Raw genomic sequence first — 19504 nt, forward strand, 5'->3', positions numbered from 1 at the left:
TCTTAGCAATTTAAAAATTTACAACTGACTTTCTAGTGGTATAGTGGGTAAATAAAAAGCTTTACAAGATAAATCATTGGACTCGACTCGAGTATCAGCCTGTACGTGCGCCATTGCAGCGCAACCTGATAATCGAATCTCGCTCGAGGAACACAGAATCGCGCCGGTGCAATGGCGTTGGAATTGGAAAACGGGGCTGCAAGATCGTCCGCGGAATCCGCGAAAGTAGCCAAGTACGCGATTAATGAAAGATTAAGACGCCGTGTCGCAACACCTCTTCAGCGACAGTCTGCGGCTGCGAAACGGCTGCTATTATTGTTTACAAAACTTATGTGACTCACCGAGCAATTAAAACGTTATTGCATAACCAGTTTGCGGTTCTTGCACCTTTCGAAATGTATCAAGGCTGCCGCGAAACAGCTGTACAAGTATTCGCGGTTGCTGTTTATCTTATCGATACATCGGCCCGCGGGATGACGGACGATTCCAGACGCTAAACTTTCCACAACTTTCGCGGAGAAATACAATTTGGAGAACGTTGATTAATAAATTGCACGCAGTGGGCGATAGGTCGCGATACGATTACCCGCGGCTGTCACCTGGCACTGTCAAGTCAAACCGTGGGAAATAAGGAAATGGCCGCGATAGACAGGAGCGACAAAGTCGACGAGAAAAATCCCATCTTATTTTACAATGTCTCCCTTAAGCGGTAAACCGCGCCTCGAGAAACGAGCGTACCAATCTCCCGTTTCAGATTGTCATTCGACACCGACAGGTGAGAGTGCACGCACTTTGGTACACGCACCGCAGCCGTGCAAGTATTATGAGGCACGATGGAAAAACATGCGACGCGAATACGCAATTCACGGAATTTTCCCGCTCGTAAGATACCCGGCACAATTGAATTAACGTGTCGTAGATGGAAAACGCTATCCCAGACAGACGCGATAATTAAGCGTGACGTGCACGCGAGCCACTTCCGGGCCAGTTACGAGACAATTTTTTATCTTTACGCGCGACAGAAAATGGATCGATCTCTGGACCCGGAGATTTCTTTTTCATAATTTTGGCAACTGTCATCCATGTGATCTTTAATTCTCCGGATTTCTTCTACGAAAGTTGAATATTTTAAGCGACTGGCGCTCGTGGTTCGCTCGACTGGACAAATATGGCCGCTCCCGACCACGCACAATAGCCAGAATACGAAATACCGCGAAAACAAAACGTGAAAGCGCGAACACTCCGGATGTTTGCTCGCTGCATCAGACTCTGGTCTACATTCAGTCCTACCCACGAATGGAACTCCGCGGTAAGTAGTTCTTCTAGATCTGTATCTGTATATAACGCGTAAATTAAAAACTACGTCTCCGCGACGTCAAAGAATTTATTAACGCGTCCCTGGTTTGAAAAGCGTCGATCCGGACCATAAAGGATCCCTCGTTCCAACGAACAAACGACGAAAGGTGCCGGAAAATCGCGCGTTCGAGTAGCTACGCGGCAGTTTATGAAATGGAAGGCCTCGTTAAAACGTCACGGTACGTTTGGAAGTCGCTAACGCGTTCGTCGTCGAATCAATTTCGTTGCATCCCGGCTCGTTCGGAGGGAAATTGCTCGTACACGCGGCCGTTCGTTCTTACGAGGACGCGGTACGCGAACGAGGATCCCAGAACAATGGGCAAAGGTAACGAACGAGGTGTAACAAGATTGAAAACATTGTTTCCGTCTAACGGTACTGGGCTGCCTAACTAGCGCGTTTCGTGACAAACTGCGATGAACCTGTTCCGTCTGTGTCCTTCTTTACGCTGCCAGGGTTCTGGTTTCGATGAAAAATTTTCTAAAACTTTGTTCGAAGGTTTATAGACAACGAAGCTTAACAATTTCCTTGTTGAATTTAGTACAGACTCCCCTGTAGAAATAATCTAGAGCGTGAAAAGTATACAATTCTCAATTTGCATTTAACATTCGAAACCCGATCGGACCGATGGCGGATTAATTCCGTCTAATCAGAGGGTGTTTCCACGAACGGTTTCGCTTCTTGTGCGCCGACGATCGCGTTCGATACGCACCCTCGCCCATCCTCGGTGCACTGTAATGATTCGGTTTTATGATCCGTCCCGTACAAACACGCTCGATCGTGACCGATTATACCGGCGACCAGAAAGAACAGAGCAAAAACCGACGACTGTCGAAGGCCCTAACGGTGTCGAACGTCTCGACAGATATTAATCGCGCGAGATCGCGTGAGATACCCTCCTCCTCGGCGAGCATCGCTTCCGGCTCGCGGGATTTTTAATATCGTAACGACCGGCCTCGTTCAGACAACGGTCGCGATCGTTTTTCAGCGAAATTCCTGCCGGTTGCTCGTTTCTTCGATCGGTTATCACAAACCCGGCCTGTTCATAACGCGATCTTGAAAACTCGAGTGCCTCCTCTGGCTCGAGTTTCCCCGACGTTGTTCAAGATTTTCGCCAGCCACTCTTAAGGGTGGATTCTGGCGTAACGACTCGTAAAACAGACGAAAAATAAACTCGGTGCACAGCCTCGCTGTCGTTACTTTTGAAACTCATTTTTTGGAAAAAAAATCGATTGTCTGAGCCTGGTTACGCTAGAACTCTTTCTTAACAACAAAGGAACTCGTTTCGTTGAAAACGCGTCCCGGTCGCGGGACCGGCGCAGTACTAATTGTCTAACTTCCTGCGATAGAATTTACGGGTTAGTGTGATAAAGATAATTGCATTCGTAGGTTGTTTGCACCGGTGAATCGTGGTCTCGAGATTCAGGCGATCTCGCGAACGCCCGGCGCTCTTTTTAATGCTCTTCTAAGTAAACAAGCCGAGGAAAGAGGGTAGAACGTTCCTCGGAGATCTCGTAACGGTACGGTTTTTCGAGGACTTCCGGCCCGCTTCGCGACCGTCTAGACTTCGAATCGCTGCATCGAATTACTCTGTTCATTTCCCTCTTCGTGAAAATTCTGTTTGCTCCGCGAAACGGGGTTCTCCAATTAGTTTAACCCCTTCTCGTACTTTAACGAGTCTGTCTCGAAGATTTTGGCCCAAACGTAAACATCACCAGGCTCGCGGATAGCAAATCACGATCGTGATTGAGTTTTAGCTGGTCGCGATTCTTATAATCTCTGTTACAAAGCAGTTTAGCCTCAATCTGGTCTGTTTAAATGGCACGAGAAGGGGTTCATAGTGCCATCGAGCATCGTGTTTGCTTTTGGACGAAAGTGCAACAACGACTGTTCAAAAAATCGTCCATCTGTGGAAATTCTACGGCAGATTATGTTTCCAACGAGTTCCAGCGTGCTTTGGCGACACGGTGCTGCTTCGTGATGGAAACAAAGGTCCGTCTTCCGGAGTCACGGCAAAAGAATACGAAATACTCGGCCGTAAAAACGCCCTCGCGCGTTTCGTATTTGGTTAAGAGAAGGGTCGCTTTGTTAACGGGGATTTCCTGCGTGTCGTTTCGACCAGGAAAGGCACCGGGAATCCAAACAGCAGCAGGCAACCAGCCGTGTTAATCTACCTGAGAATGCGATTGTGAAAAGCACCGACTTGTTTCGCGTCTGGCGCGCCCGACAATGGAAAACCCAGTCAAGCTCTCGTAGGAAATGCGATAAATATTTAAAGGGAAAGGCGTAGAGCACTGAATCTTAATCTGATCGCTTAACCGCGATCTCAGACACTTTCCTGCGAGCGTTACAAACATAATAACGACTCCACGAAAGCTTCGGGAGTAGGCGCAGATCCTTCTAGCCTAATACTTTTCAACACTTTCTCACGGCATAGATGACTGCATAAACGCACCTCCGCGAGACTCATTATATTCAATAAAAGCAAACTAAATAACATCATTACGTTTCAGACGTTCCACAAGACATTAATTACGTCCTTCCGTATGAAATTAATCTTCTATGATTGCTCTTTACAAATCGACGTTACAAAGTCTACTTTCGTAGGAAGTATTTTCTTCTCTGTTGACGTTTCACAGAGAGGTAGAGGATAGCAAAATTCTGGTAAAAGAACCAATTCGTCTGCGAATTGACGACGAGATATCTAATCTTCAGCTATCTAAAATCGGTAATGCAATGGCTCGGAGAAGAATTACTTCGCAAGAACGTTTTATAACAGGGAATGTTCGTAAGAAAAATTATGTATTAGAAATACTTATGTAACGATACGAGAATTACTTATTTAATTAGCACAAAGTTGTTGCAGCAGATCTTGTGCGCAAGAGTCGATACAGGTCACGGGAGTGAAATGATTCGTCGGCTTTTAAAACACTTTGATGCAATACTTTGTACGCCAACGAGCACTGAATAACTTTAAAAGTCGACTCTCGCTTAATTATCGCGCATTATCGGTTAATGGGCGATCAGAGTCTGTGAGCGACGGAACAGAAGCGGAGAGACGAATCGCGTAATTCGCGCGCTCGAGATTCCCAGGTCGCCGGCTACGGCGAGTCCGTGGAATCTTGGCTTTCTAGATCTCGGCTATGCCGTGTCAGTGTTGCTTTTTATTGCCGACACGGTATAGCGATTATTCCGCGGCAGCTTTCAGGCAACCAATTATACAATAACGAGAAGCAAACTTAGCGGCTCGATTTCATTGCTACTCTGACCCACTTATTTTCCCTCGCCCTTTGACGTCGAGCCCGGCGAAACGTTGACAAAATCTGACCAAGAAACCTAAATGCACAGAAACGTACGACGAGTACTAATTTTAGATTCGTTTGCAAACGAATCGAGTTAACAATGGAACCGATACCGAAAGCTTTCGGTGTTCTAAATTTTAATTTTTCCTCTTCGAGTGAAAGCGTTTCGTTCGTATTTGAATTCCTTATTATTTATCGCCTAAGCGATTAACGTTTGTTTACGAAACAATTACTCGTAATTAACACGCGCTCAGTAGTTGGAAACGCAGGGTGCAATTTTGGACGAGCAAGAAATCGACCGTCGAAGGAAACGACCGATCTTTGCCACGAAATGCTTTCTATCGTCTTTACGTAAGCGGTTTTAACGATATACAGCACGTGCGATAACGCTCGATACGCAAACACGTAAAAGTAACGTGTACGGGGTTTAATTAAAACATCCGGAAACACAGCAGCCTGCCTGTACGTGGAGAAAAACCACGCCGTGTCTAGAACGACGCTCGGGAGTGTTTGCACACCCGGTATTTTTAGCAAGTTTTTAAGCAAGAAAGCTTCTTGCTCGAGGGCTGCCGATTTCTTGTGCAATTTTTATGCACGGTTGCATTTTTCAACGCTAATGAAAGAAAAATATCTTGCAGAAACAGTTCCATTTGGAGCAAAAATATTCAGACTGTGGAGAATATTTAGCAACGCCCAGGAAGGAAATAAAAATTAAAAACTATGAATTGGCCTCCTTGATCCGTGGACCTCGACCTGGTAGATCGTGGAACGAACTCGATCGAAAAGTGAAGCAAAGTAACTATGAATCGTGTATCTGGACGAGAGTTTTGTTCGTCTGCGATAGCATATTCTACACACGTCGTGCCTACGCGTGTTCACACGCGTCGATGCATAATCGTGCATCGATTATGAACGAGAGAGGCCCATTGTGAAAGTGAAATTTGCTATCGTATCGGAGAGTGAATGAAAAATAATGCACAAATCAAAAAGCTATTCTTCTATTTGAGCTACACTCGTCGTACAAGGAAAAGTGACTTTGTACCCAAATGATAAAAAGTATTTTATTTTAATAGTCAAGATCAGGGGTTAGCGATCAAGTCTAGGTCTCGAAACGTGTTTTACAGTAAAAAACTGGTTCGAAGTTGTCCACTCCGCTGCTTTCCTTTCTCATAGGTCGGAAAGTAAAAAAGAAGAACGAAGGGGGAATTAGCGCGCGAATATTTTCTCATCGATCCCGAACGAAAGTACGGTCAGCCGTCATTAATCCGTGGAATGATCGTTGGCGCGGATCGCACGTGCGCGTAACGAAGGAAACAGTAGCACCAACGCGTACGCTTATCGAACAATCGTTCGTGCAACAATAACGACACTCCTCCCAACGCGGCACCCCGGTTCGCGTAACGGAAGTTCGAAAAATGGCGGGTCGAACAGTCCTCTTCGATTTAGCGTGCATCCTCGTTCGAAGAATCTATGTATCTTCGAGGAACTTCCCGACGCAGGAAATAATTATGTCCGGAAACGAAGCGGCAGACACGTAGGTCCGCTCGAAAGAAAGCACACGCTCGTTTCCGGAATGCAATGCGTTGAAAAAAGAACCGCCGCGATGACCGAAGGATCGTGACGACCGCTGCGTGCTTTTCTTCCTTTCGTGCCACAGTGACTGTTCCATCGTACCGTCTAATTACCACCAAGAAATAATAACAGACATCTCGCTACCTCCGTCGTCGAATTTTATGAAGACGACCTGGCGACGCTTGGAACGATCTTCCTAGAAACCCGTGATCCACAACTTTTCATTTATTTTCAAATACCGTCCGAGCGACGCGAAACGTTCGTGTCATCGTGATGTTCGCGTTCTCCGGTCAGTTTTCTAAAGGATGTGCCTCGATTTCGACGGATACTTTCCGCAACAGAAGCTCACGCGAGAGTGCAAGCTGCGTGGAACGAAAGCGTGGAAGCAAAAGTCAATCTACGGCGTCGATCTTCCCGGTCACGCGTGCTCCAGAGGGGTTGCTGGTTTCTTCTTTTCCCTTCCGGGGAGCAGCGCGCAACGGATTCGAGAATCCACGACGACGGACAGAAAGCCACGAAAGCGTGGAAACAAGTCACTTAGGCAACGTAACGTCAAAGACAATGCCCGGCACCACGCTCTGCCTGCCCGCGTGCCCGCTTCTTCTCCATCTTTCCGCGTTTTGACTGTCACCTTATTTCTGACCCTTGACCAAAGAGACGGTCGCGTACGCGCCACTGTTCCATCCTTTGTCCTGGTTTCGCGTCGCCAGGATGATCGATACATAGAACGCTTCTTTCTTCTTTGAAAAGTTCGACTAACGATCAGAAAAGCTACGAGGGCTCGTACCACCCCACATTGACCAAATAATCTTAATATTTCTTCGTTCGCTGATAAATATGAACGAAACGCAAAGTCGTGATTTGATTCGTAAAAATTGCATTGGAAATTTAGAGGCTTCCACCGTGGCCCGATTCAGGCGAAATCCGAGGAGAAATGTTTTCTGCGCGTGCGTGCCTCTCCGGCGTCGACTTTCATCGTTTTCGGGGGCATCGCGAAAACTCCAACAGGAAGATGCACAAACGCACACGACTCGTTCCTTCCTAAAGATAATGAATACGTCTGGCGCGAGCAACCCTAACCTTTTCTAAAAAGCAACAAGAACGTGTATGAAGACTCTCACGACATTGAAATTCTTGACTTCTCTTAAATGGGAAGGACATTCAAACTTTTTGAAAAGAAGCAGCTCGACACTTTTCCAACATATCTGGATATATTTATTTAGTAGAAATAGCATCAATATTAAGACTCGACTTTGGGCCATCCACTTTGTTGAAAAGAATGAATTTTGTTGATGAATTTTTCGACGATCCACGCGTTGGGCGATCGCGTGGACGCCATTGACGGATCAGTCAAAAGACTTCAATGCTATTAATACGGCAAACGCGTGACCTCTTGATGCACGCTTTCAGTGTAATGAAACAGTACGTAAGTACCGTTCCGCGTGGGAACTGTATACGCAAACCACGCCTCTACGATTAATCTAATAAAACCTTCCTTTACGCAATGCGAATCGCGATCGTTACTCTACCATGGATTATTACTGCACGTCGCTTTCGTATACTACTGATATCGTTGAAAGATACAGGGAAAAGTGAGGAAAAATGGCCAGTTGCATTTTATTCCGCTAATGCGTGCTGTATGCTAATACGGCCGGGTAATTAGCGTTGAATATGTTCAGGGAATCGAAACGCTACAAACTGAGACGAACGTACAGTCCGCGGTAAGGAAAGTTTCGTTCTTCGATCTTCCACTAAAACATCAGCAAAACGAGATATTTACGAGATATTGACAAAACAATTTACTACGATGGATATGCCTCCTCGTTCGATTCGAACATTTTAAACCGAGTGTACACCGGTTACCACGGAGCAAAAACGATGTTTTTATCGTGCTATATCAATCAACGCCCCCTCTTCTCCTACTGCATTAAACAGACTACCTTGGTCGTATCTGTGTTATCAGATTCTCTGTTTATCTGCGAAGATACAACGCAGAACGATGGATTAAAATTAGCGCGCTGAAAAATAATCACTTTGTATTTGCAAAGCCACAAGGAAAAGCTAGTTTGCGAACGAGTTGAACATTATATTTGTTGTTTGGGAACGAAATGTGCTCGACTCCGGGCGCTAGTGATAACTCGAGTAGTAAAATACTATAACGTTCGAGATATCGATTCGTGAGTGCCCTAATCAACGTTCCTTATCTCTCTTTCCTCAATGAAAGGCTAATTTTTATTGTTCTACAGTGACTACCGTTGTGATTCACTCTAACAATGTTTTATTAATTTATTACATAACAGTAAGAAATCAATTGAAATTCAGACATGTTTCCAACGTTGGGAATTACGAGAAAAATACGTGCATTTCACGGTTACTCTGGTACCTAATGGGTCCTAATGTCCGTAACACGCGGGCAAAGACAACTTGATGCGCGGTGTTGCGCGAGCCAGAAATATTTCAATTCAAAATCATCGCAGGGAGGAGAAAGATTATTCAATTTACTTTTAATATCGAAAACGCTGACCTCTAGTTTCGACGAGTACTCTTCGCGGAGGTCCTCGCTCTGCTTGGTCAACTCTTGGTTCCTCTCGAGGAGGGCTTTGCCTAGTTCTGCGGCCAACACCAAATCCCTGTCGCGTTTTTTCAAGAGTTCGACCGGGTCCTCGAGGTCCTCGTGGTCCAGGGAGTGCCTTCGCGCTTGAAGATCCGAGATCATGTCCTCGAGAGCGTAGGGCTCCGGTTGCCCTTCCTTTTTCGGCAGCATCGTGGCTGTACGCGTTCTGTTTCGCGTACGGTTCACAGTCGAACGTCGGGTGTCAGGCCAAACCGTGACCTTTACTGTCATTCGCGATAACGACAAACGCGGGACCAGGCGGCCGACCGGTCGTGCGTCAAAACCATTTGTAACACACGTAACGCGAACAATAACGCTAACTACTTCCCCGCTGGCGATTCGCTGCCACGGCGTTCATATCGCGATTGATCGTCGTTGAAAAATTCATGCATAGCCGGAAGGGTACGTTCGAGGAGCACCGCGACGGTCAGGCGTTTCCCGCGCGTTTTGAAATTGGCACCGGTTCGAGGCGAAATCGAGAATCGATGCGTGTACGGGAACGGTATCGATCACGCGACAGAGATGTGCAGGCTCGTGTGCACGCGACGCTTAACTCGTTCTCGGTTTTGCTCGGGGGAACGCCGTGTCGCGATAACGTCGCTTATCAGCCACGGATCGAAGATAGTTTCGTCAACGTCGTCCGCCTTTGGCTTTGTTCGAGCGCGACGAGCCGTTTCGTAAATTTAATGGAATAACGTAAACGAGATCGACGATCTTGTGAGTCACGATCGCGGTCACCTTCGAACGATGTTGACAAATTGCGTTTCGTAGCGATTTAGAGTAAATACAAAACGAAAGTTCACTTTTTCCCTGACGGCCACCTCGTCGCCGCGCAATACCATCGGAATTCAAACAGGTTCTCCGGACGATCGTTAAAGTCTCTACCGGAAACGATCAGCTGTGATTATACTCGACGTAATCCATTAATTCGCGTTGCTTTCCACGCGTTATCGTGAATCTTGACACTGTCGATGCACACCGAAAACGCCGATCGAAATGGAAAAATTCGCGAACCGGCGATCGATCGATTGTCAATGCATGGGTTCGCGCGCGGAAAAAAAAACGGGGTAAACTGTTACGGGACTAATTCCGTTGTTCTGCTCCGTTTCCTCGTCACTACACGCGAACCTCGAGGCAGCTATTCCTGCTTCTCCGATAGAAAGTCAACAATGTAACCGCGCTTCGAAACACGGGTATCGATATACCGTACGAACGTAACCGCTCTGCTTCTCCTCGAGGCTCGTTTCCAGGCGCGGCACACGCACGAAATAAAAACTCCACCGTTCGACGAAACGCGTGAACAATGAGTGCACGGGTTAACTTTATCGAAACTGTCAGCGAGAAACTGTTCTGCACGGCGGTGGAATCGGGCACGTCCAACGTCGAGCGGACACGCCAACGAACGGGTGACGTTCGTTCGTTGTTTGCGTTCCGTTTCTACGGATATCGATGTAACCTTCGCGACATAGCAGGTGCTAGAATCGTTTCGAGCTATCGTTAAAAAACGATAAACGCGACGTCGACCGCCACCGGCATCGTACTCGAGATTTCGATTTATATATTTCTTATAACATCCGACGATACGCGTATGCGGGTCCTTTCTTCGTTCGGAGTCGCGGACTGGCTCGAAAACGTCACCGTGAACACACTGTTTGCAACAAACACGCGCAGAGGAACACGGACACGCGACGCGACCAGCTCGCCGTACCGTGGCCGGCCAGGTAGTGACTCACTGGCCGCCAGTGGAAAATAAATATTACGGAATCGTGTGGCTCGGTACTCCTCTACCTCCAGGTAGAAATCCTCCCACCTCCGAGGCCTACGGCTGAAAGTAATTCGCTCTACACGGGACCGTCTCGCTACGAAAACGTTCACTCGTACCGCTAAATTCGCTCGAGAGCCATCCGAATTTTTCGATCGTTCCGCGTCGCGAGGTGTCTCGCGAGGCTCGTTGCATAAAACATTATTTTTTTTACGACGCCGCGGTACGCGCGACACTGCTCTTTCGTTTTCGAGTCATAATCGTAAACGGACGCGCGGGAAATGCGAGGAAACTTAACGTGGAATGCTCGTTTGTATCCGGGTACGAAACAATCGACCTGCCGACCTTCCCCTCTGGAGGCATACTAACCTCTCCCTTGTCGCCCGTACCCGCCACCGAGCGTTCCCCCCACCATTTGACCCACCTGGTCGAACCGCCACCTGACTCGATCTCACGAAATCTATGGATCGTGTTTAATGCATGATCCACCTACGCTTGCCTGTTACCGATTACGAGCGTCGCTTTGGAATAAAGTTTTAACACAGACGACCTCGTCTGTGGTAGAATTTAGGGTTTGGCATATTAGAAGAATTGGAGCTAACATTTTCTTTATTGCTAGGATACGTTTAACGGAAATTGTTTAAACATCGAATCTGAATAATAAAAGCTTCTCTAGACACAGGTTGAGTTCTCCCGTATTTTCTAAGATCCGCGCTTATAAGCATAATGACTAAAAGGTAGAAAAATGGCTGCCATCTAGCGTCGTAGACAGCGAATTATTTCACGACAAACTTGGACGTTTTCCCGCCAGGTTTTTTTACATTGTATTTTCGGGAAAAGAATTTTTTTCTCGAAAACGCGTAGGATTTCGAGGGTATGTGTATTCACCAAAAATTATTGCAATCGACCCCCGCAACTGAATATAATTTTTTCAGAATGATTTGAAATTTTTTAATTTCGTCGGTAAAGTCCACCTCCTCGAATTCTTTTTTCGAAAGTTTGGTAGTCCAAGTGGCAGGGGTGGTAACCCCCCCAGGTGGCGGATAGGGGCAACCGCTGATATAGAATGAGGAGATGGAGTCATTAGTCTGAGAAGGCTGGGAGAGGCTGGCAGTAGCTAATAGTAATGCGTATATCTGACATAATATGCATACAATGTACGCTCATACATAGGAATAATAAAAAAAATTTCTTTTTTTTCAATAATTAAAATATGATCAGGGAGTCTTAAGACGTGTATTTCCGTAATAAAAATTTTGCAAAATTTTGTTTTTCATTATGGTACTTTGCATACGTGAGCCTACATGGGTCGTAAAATAAAAATGCCTGGTCAGTCGAGATTCCAAATCGAATGCCGTTGACATGAGGTCGGATTTCAGTTGTTCAAGAGCGAGAAGGCAAATGTGAGCCTTCGTCTCGCTATACACACCTGAGAGGGTGCTTGGCAACCGGAAGCACCAACAAGAACAACGCTGCCACGCATACAGCTGGCGAAGCTATACAGGGTGGCAGATGTCTTTCTCAAATGTCGCCGATGAACGTCATCGAGCATCACGTCTGGAGAGTGTTTTCCTCCCCACCGTGGGTCCTCGAGATCATCGACGTGGAAGGCGTGGAAGATACAAACGAAGACTACGTTGAATTCCACAAAACTTATTGATCCTGCGGGCACAGCTTCCAGCGAATGTTTTAATAAATAGTGAGTCGCGATAACCTATTAGTTTACAAGTAGTACGCAAATAAAGTTTCTGCAAATAAAATTGCATATTGTTCTATTGGGGTATTTCAGAAAATATTGCACGTTTCAAAATGATATGGTTTATTGCAATCGGATAAATGTATTTGTCTCGAGGAGAATAGAATATTTTCCTGATAATAACTGTTTACCTTTTATAAAATATTTCAGAAAAGAAAAGTTCCGTTCAAAGTTACGATGAGAATTAGTTTTAGACTTCCATGTGCCAGGATCCACTACTGAAGGTGACTAAAATGCGCAATATTTTCTGGAACACCCTAATACGCCATCCGTAAGGTCATTTCGTTTTCTGTTTGTCATTGTTTAAAGTAAGAATTCAACGCGTATAATGGGGCTGGTGTACCGTTAAAATTTGTCAAGGTAACAGGTGTCAAAAGTAGAGCTTGAAAATGGCGCAGAAGCCACATCACACACCGGACGAGCAGGAGCTCGAGACGATGGCGCAGGCCGAACTTTCGAGGCTGAAGAGACAGTACAGAATAATGGAGAATGATCGAGCAGCTTGCGTGGGGGATGCGAGATTGCAGCTTCGGAATCAATTGAACATGGTCGATCGTTTGGAGATCGAGAAGGCAGAGCTTGTGCTTCGCATTAAGACCGCGAACTCGAAAACGTTCGCTCGCGAGGACGAAGAATTGGAGGAGAAGTTGAAGTGTCTTTTAACGCTGCAATCGAAGTACGAAGACACGATTAAAGCGGAGAAAGAGGAAATAGCGGAGCTAGACGTTCACATAAACGAGGTTCGTAAATCGCTAGCTGTTACGGCTGCAGCGTGCAACTGTTCAAATAAACAGCCAATCTTCTTTAGTTGTCGAAGGAAGTTACGAGCTTGAAAATGAAAGTCCGATCGGACGCGCAACTCAACGAGATTTCTTTGCAACGCGATAAAACGATGACGGTGTTGGAGAATCGCCTTGAAGTGGCGACGAAAAGGTTCAACCTCGTGATCGCTCAAAACGAGAAACTACGGAACGAGATCGACGAGTTGCTCAAGGAGAGGGCGCAATTTACGACGATTTGGAACAAATTGATCGGCCAATTAAACAGTGGGAAGCAAATTATCAACGATCTGATAGAGCAGGCTACCATCGCGTTCAATCAAAGGGACGAGGAATTGAACAAGATTCAAGCCCTTCGCGAGAGGTACGAGATCGTAACAACTTTTGCCCAATTAGCTGGCAGGAGCTACGAAATATCGGATCGTTGGCCTCGTAATTCTGAGAATTGCATTAACAACCTGAAAGTTATTCGCATTTCGCCCGGTATGAATTATGTATCGGTCGCTGAATTAGAAACTCGGAACCGAGAGCAACGATCGGGATTCATTGGCGCGTGGTAATATCCGGTGATCTCGCTTCTCGATCGTTTATTCGATATTTTATTCGTCGAAACTTTGGAACCGGTTGCGCTCTCTTTACTTCCGGTAATGATATATAATCGTGTAACAGAAACTTCGTTTCTTTGAAGGGGAATGAGAGATCTGAAAGCCCACGTATCGGAAATGTGCGAGCTGCAGAGAACGATGGATAACGAGATGAAGCTTCAAGAGTTCCTCGCTGTAAAGGGACAGCATCGCGAAATGGCCGATCTGAACGCGAAACGTGCAGCCGAGAAGAAAGCAAAGATGGAAGAGAAACAAAATATGATTGCTAATTACAAGCAAATTCTACAGATGATCAAAGAATTCACTGGTACTCAACATTCTCCTCTGATCGACACCAGGGTTTAAAGACAATCAATTTTTTGTTGCATTCTTTAGGTCAGCAAGATATTGACAAGCTCACGGCGCATTTCATTAAGCAAGAAGAAGAGAACTTTGCTTTGTTCAGTTACGTAAACGAATTGAACGACGAGCTGGAGAGTCTGCAGACTAGGATGATACAGCTGACAGCGGCCATAGACGAGGCGAATATCGAAACTGAACGTCGTGGTGCACAGCAAACCGAGACATTGGAGAAGCTTCAGACAGAACTTGAAGAGCAGACAGCTCTCGCCGACACGGCTGAAGAAAGTCTGACAGAGGTGATGCTTCAGTAATCCTATCGGATATCGAAAGCCTATAATTTCGAATTCCGTGATCAAATAGATAATACGCTTAAACAAGTATTTGTTCTACTTTAAACGAATCCGCACGCGATATCTGTTTCAGTGCAACGACGTGGTGGAGAAGCTGCTGAAAGGAATAGATTCTCTGTTCAAAGCGATACGCTGCGACAATGCGCCGATTTTAGAGTTGCTGGGCGACAACGAGCAGATAACAACGAGCAACGTTATGTTGTATCTGGGTATCATTGAAAAACGTATCACGGAAATGTTCCACAAAGTGTATTGGATGGACAAGGCTACCAAATCGCAGCATCTGCGACTCGACGAAGACAAACGACCCAGATTGAAAGTTCCCCCTATAAAATACATCGCTCGTACCCAACCTTGTGCCCTGTAAGTCCTTAATCCCGTATACAGCCTCCTCGCCTTCCTCCGTTCTCCTTTAACAATCACAACATCCTAACTAATCCTAATTAACTGTTGCGAAACCAATTAAATTGCACAGATGCGTCGAAAAGGAAGAATTACAAATGGTACACGAAGGTCTGGAGCAGCCGCTGACACGCGACGAAGCCACTAAAAAGTTAAAAGAAAGGCTCGAACAAGACTATTCCGATCTACTGCATAACATATCCGGCTGTCACTTACCGGCGGCTAGAAAAATCATACAAAAGAGATATCAATAAAATAATGGAAGAAAATTCTTTAATCGGGCAGAGACTTGTTACCACTCACAAAATACGAGACACGCGATTGGTTTCATCGTTGGCGTAATGACGCGAACTATGGTGCAACCAATAAAACTAGTTTCTTATGAATTTTCATGGACGAAAGCAGAATTTTAATACCCGCCTTATACCATCCACTCGACGGATATATTTTATTTACAACAAAAGAAAGATACTACCATCTTATATTAGATATTAATTGTAATTTGACTTTAATTTATCTTTAAACAGTAATAGTGTATTTATTAGTATATACCTTCCTTCTTTCCGATAAAATATATTTATTTATAAACAGTTAAAAGCCAGTCAACGATTATGATTCCACTTCCTTCATCGCACGTTTCTTCGCGACTTTGATGATCCGCTTCAATTCGAGAATAGTTCGTTTAATGTGATCCAGCTGTTGCTCGACATCCTCCTTGCCCACGCTAACAGGTATACCCTTTCTCTTGCAGATCTGCTGGTACAAATTCCAGCAACACGTTTTTACCTGAGTGTGCCTCAAATTTTTCTCCGCGGCGCTCGCTTTTATTTTCGACACGATCGTTTCCCATTTCAGAGCTTTCGCTTCCGCTCTGTCCTGCCTACCCTGCAGTTTCGCCAATTTAGTGTTCAGTCCCATAAACTTTTGACTCTTTATGTCAGTCATTTGATACTGCAACAAAATGGAGGTTCGTTCTTTTCGCAACTGTAATTACAAACGCGACGGTAATGTAGTTCATACTGAAAGAAAGCGTTTACTATTTCCGTTCCCGTCTCCTCCAACGCTTGAAGGTTCTTGTCTTGATGCTCGGACAATATCAATCTTGCCTCGATTAAAGTCTCGTAACGATTAAAGATCTCGTTGATCGATTGGAACTCCCCTGTCTCGAGGATCACTCTCTCTAAATAATTTTGATACTTTTTATGTTTCTCTACGTATTCCTTCATTTTTTCTCGAACGTTTATCAAGTGACTCAGCTTTTTGGTCAAGTCCTCGATCTGAAAACCATGCCCTTCGTTAAGTAAACAGTTCTCTTTCGAAGCGATTTTTATTTAACTCTATTTTAATATTTTACTTCTTCCTGTCGTCCCCGTTGACGCTCGCGTTCTTCTTTAATTCTAACTTCCGCCCGATCCCGTTTCTCCTGATTCTCCCTGACAAATCTATTGAACTTTATAAACGACTCTCGAAAAATTAATTCCCGCTGCCTCATCCCTTCCCACTGTTCGTCCATGTATTCCCGCTTTTCCTCTTGTTCGGCCCATTTCGCGCGCAATACCTCTTTGATCTTTTCCAATTCAGAATGTGCCCTCACCACTTTCGACGCCGGAAAACTTCTTGGTTTATCCCATTCGGGATACTTTCTAACGCATCAAAGAGCATACGATTCTCCTTATTCGAAAGAAACATACTTCTACTTGTTACCAAATGCAAAATAAAAGAATACAGAAAGTAGATATAACGTATCATGCATCAACCGTAAAAAATAATTTGCATTGATGTGGAACGTTACTTAATATTCCGGTCTTCTTGCTTAGACAAAAAGAACTCCGTGACAGCTTTCTGTGGGTCTGTCACGATAACAGCTCGCCGTACGAAATTCTTTACTCCTTCCTGTTTCGACGCCATTTTTAATTTTAGTGAACTCGATGCCGAAGGATTTGAATATTTCTATATAGTACGGAGTGAATTTTTAATAGAGCACAAAACGACGCTAGTTAATTGTGCACTCATTGATCAAACAATTTGAAATACAGGTTTGTTTTCTTACCGTTAAAAAGTCCCCAGAATTAACGACGCGATAGAATGTTCTAACAAATTCAAACACGAAAATTATAGAGGGCGGGTAAATATACCTAGAAAAATTGTATCTAAAATAATTAATCGCATTTTATTTATTTTACATTTTTACAAGAAGGCATTAACAACAATAGGAAAAATTAGCGTACGCCATAAGAAATGAGACGATAAATATACATTTTTGTCGAATGTCAATTGTATAATTTGCAAGAATTACGAGTGAACTTCTTGCCCAAGTAACGAGAGCTGCTTGAGCAGTTGTTTTGCGTTAATAAACGTTGTTGAACCATACGTGATTCGTTTATAAACCCCTGCCCCACTTTTCTGTTTCACATAATCCATTAGATTTTGGTATTCTATGTAATTTCCGCCGCCAACGATAAAAACAATTACATCTTGGAATGTCGGTCGATTCTTTGGCATTACTTCCGTTTGCTTCCGCTGTTTCGGATCTAGGTAACAATAATCATCCGTTTGCGATGATTGTCGAGATTCCATTAATTCGTCGACTATTTTTGTAACAGGTAAATTATGTTTCTTAACAACTAAATTCTTAACTCCCTCCATTACAAACGATGATCCCTGATTCATAAGCTTTGAAAACATACTAACTGTTTTAGTTCCACCACCTTCGTAACTATTTTGGATTTCTGCTATTCTGGTGTAACTTTTCAATCTTTTTGTATATATTAAGGGATTTAAGTCACATCCAGCAGTGGTCAATGCTGCTTCAAGCTGATTATAGTCAGCATCTGACATGTTTGTACAAATATAATATATAATAGCAAGACGTAATTTATCTTCGGGAGTACCGCAATCTGGATCACTTATTGTTTCAAGTACACTTCTATCCAATGTTTGCTTACTCATGATTTTCTCTTCCAATTCAAAGAATGTATCCAGTCTTCGAGATTTTATAAAATTTAAAATACCTGTTGCAATTGATGTATGCATGTCGATTAAGCGTTTCATTTCCATGAGTTGTGGTAGAGAATTTACAGCACTGGTCAAACGTGCTGTATTACTAGACACCATTGATATTGCTACCTCATTCTCATTGTCTATACCCATTGTAGATTTAAGTTTCTTAACATCCTCTTCAAAAGTACGGTATTGTTCTAATTCTTCCTGTATGGCTTCTGCTACTCTAGGAAATGGGCTACCTTTATGTTGGTACCAAAATCTGTCTCTATTATCTAGTTCATAGGCTCTAGTTTTTGAACGTGTTCCACCTGCAGGAGATCTTCCTACATTTTCCTCGACAACTAATCTGTTTAATGCCATTTCCAATACATCGTGTGCCAGTGCTTGATAGGTCCATGTATGATGTAAGGGTGTAGCCATGTCTACATTACGATCTAATATGATGAGAAGTGGTCTTTGAAAACTATAGTGACCAGTCGTTTTACTTTCAAATAAATTATTCCTTGGGTCCCAAACATTTTCTTTTAACTTTTTATGGACCATTTTAGCAACCATTTCTGCAGCATTGCCTCTTGGACACCTTATAATTGGAACAGTTCCCAATGTAACAAACACAGAGAATAAACAATCAACTATAATTTCCATTACCGATTCCATTTCAGTGTCTTTTATTTCACCACGATTAATAGCATGATATGATATGACATCGCTATTTTGATGTCTGAGAATGAATAGATCATCCTCTAGTGATATAAAATTTAAATATTGATCGAATACTTTATGGATACTTGACACTACACCTCCAAGTAATGCTGCAGCTGCTAAATCTTCCATTTTTTGTCTAGATATCGGTGATATAAAGTTTAAATGATATATATCATATAAACCATTTTGTAAATCTTGACCGATCCTACCAAGATTTTCATCCGTTGGGGCACAAAAGTAAATAGCTGGTACCTCAGGAATAGAATCTCTGTCGGAATGTAATTGCATATGGAGTGTAATACCAAGCTCCCTGAGTTCCTTCACAGATATTAAAGGTGAAATAATGTCTTGACCAAGTCTATCATAAATTAAAAGCTTCCATGTCGGTATTGCTTCCTCTAATTTTTGTTCAGCTTGATTTAAGTTTAACATCTGTTTTAAAGCACTTATTTGCCTGTCACGAAGGCTCATCATGGTTAACTCGTTTGTAACAAACACCTTTCAAAAAATAGTTTCTTACTGTTACAGCTATTTTGATACTCGTGGGTACAAGCTTTTAGAAAGTCAATGTATAATTTCAAGAATACGTAAAGAAACAAAACGTCGAAAACACCATATTCCAAATAAATATGTCAACATTCGACTATTAACCAGTGATGCCAGATCGAGCACCGGGTGCACTACTCACACAATGCCAGATCACGCGAACGTGAGTTCGTAGAGTGTCGGAAAGTCGACAAAGGCAAAATGATACATGCTCTCTCTCTCGATTCTCCGAAACTGCCCGAAGTAATTTCGGACCGCCTCGTGAGAGTCGAGAGAGAAAGGCTCACATTTGGCTCCTCACACTTGAACAACTAACATTCGACCTCACGTCGACGGCATACGATTCCAAGTCTCGACTGCCCAGCCTCTGTTGGCCTCTCCTAACCTCCGCTTATATTTCTGACAACGTATA

At 44.1% G+C, this 19504-nt stretch overlaps 4 protein-coding genes across 5 annotated transcripts in view; 1 reads left to right on the forward strand and 3 right to left on the reverse strand.

The window, feature by feature from the left end:
• Positions 1 to 10947, reverse strand: part of LOC122397995 (bicaudal D-related protein homolog) — a 29734-nt gene extending 18787 nt beyond the window's left edge. For both annotated transcript variants that reach the window (XR_006259164.1, XM_043397553.1), the window contains exon 1: positions 8753 to 10947. Coding sequence is in view for 1 of the 2 variants with exons in the window: in XM_043397553.1 (XP_043253488.1) it covers positions 8753 to 9073 (321 nt within the window). In the remaining variant the exon portion in view is untranslated. The remainder of the gene's footprint in view (positions 1 to 8752) is intronic.
• Positions 10948 to 12749: 1802 nt separating this feature from the next.
• On the forward strand, positions 12750 to 15092 carry LOC122397910 (coiled-coil domain-containing protein 63). The gene is made up of 6 exons (XM_043397407.1): positions 12750 to 13100; positions 13169 to 13503; positions 13828 to 14051; positions 14120 to 14382; positions 14510 to 14799; positions 14912 to 15092. The coding sequence occupies exons 1-6, from the start codon at positions 12750 to 12752 to the stop codon at positions 15090 to 15092; spliced, it is 1644 nt and encodes a 547-aa protein (XP_043253342.1).
• A 355-nt stretch (positions 15093 to 15447) lies between these two features.
• Positions 15448 to 16746, reverse strand: LOC122397911 (cilia- and flagella-associated protein 73). The gene is made up of 4 exons (XM_043397408.1): positions 16631 to 16746; positions 16193 to 16481; positions 15876 to 16115; positions 15448 to 15789 (listed from the first exon to the last, which is right to left on the reverse strand). The coding sequence occupies exons 1-4, from the start codon at positions 16744 to 16746 to the stop codon at positions 15448 to 15450; spliced, it is 987 nt and encodes a 328-aa protein (XP_043253343.1).
• Positions 16747 to 17008: 262 nt separating this feature from the next.
• Positions 17009 to 19194, reverse strand: LOC122397668 (protein sly1 homolog). Its single transcript, XM_043396971.1, has one exon. The coding sequence runs from the start codon at positions 19018 to 19020 to the stop codon at positions 17131 to 17133; it is 1890 nt and encodes a 629-aa protein (XP_043252906.1). The 5' UTR covers positions 19021 to 19194; the 3' UTR covers positions 17009 to 17130.
• Between the last annotated feature and the right edge of the window lie 310 nt (positions 19195 to 19504).

The sequence above is a fragment of the Colletes gigas genome, unplaced genomic scaffold (genome assembly GCF_013123115.1).
Source record: "Colletes gigas isolate AHSC1104 unplaced genomic scaffold, ASM1312311v1 Colletes_gigas_Sc00010, whole genome shotgun sequence".
Taxonomy (NCBI): Eukaryota; Metazoa; Arthropoda; class Insecta; order Hymenoptera; family Colletidae; genus Colletes; species Colletes gigas.

Coding starts and splice junctions, on each gene's coding strand:
- LOC122397910 (XM_043397407.1), top strand. CDS start 12,750: ATGGCGCAGAAGCCACATCACACACCGGACGAGCAGGAGCTCGAGACG. Junction 13,101..13,168: donor TAGACGTTCACATAAACGAG/GTTCGTAAATCG, acceptor AATCTTCTTTAG/TTGTCGAAGGAAGTTACGAG. Junction 13,504..13,827: donor ATTCAAGCCCTTCGCGAGAG/GTACGAGATCGT, acceptor GTTTCTTTGAAG/GGGAATGAGAGATCTGAAAG.
- LOC122397911 (XM_043397408.1), bottom strand. CDS start 16,746: ATGGCGTCGAAACAGGAAGGAGTAAAGAATTTCGTACGGCGAGCTGTT. Junction 16,482..16,630: donor CAAGAAGACCGGAATATTAA/GTAACGTTCCAC, acceptor TTGATGCGTTAG/AAAGTATCCCGAATGGGATA. Junction 16,116..16,192: donor AACGGGGACGACAGGAAGAA/GTAAAATATTAA, acceptor CATGGTTTTCAG/ATCGAGGACTTGACCAAAAA.
- LOC122397668 (XM_043396971.1), bottom strand. CDS start 19,020: ATGATGAGCCTTCGTGACAGGCAAATAAGTGCTTTAAAACAGATGTTA.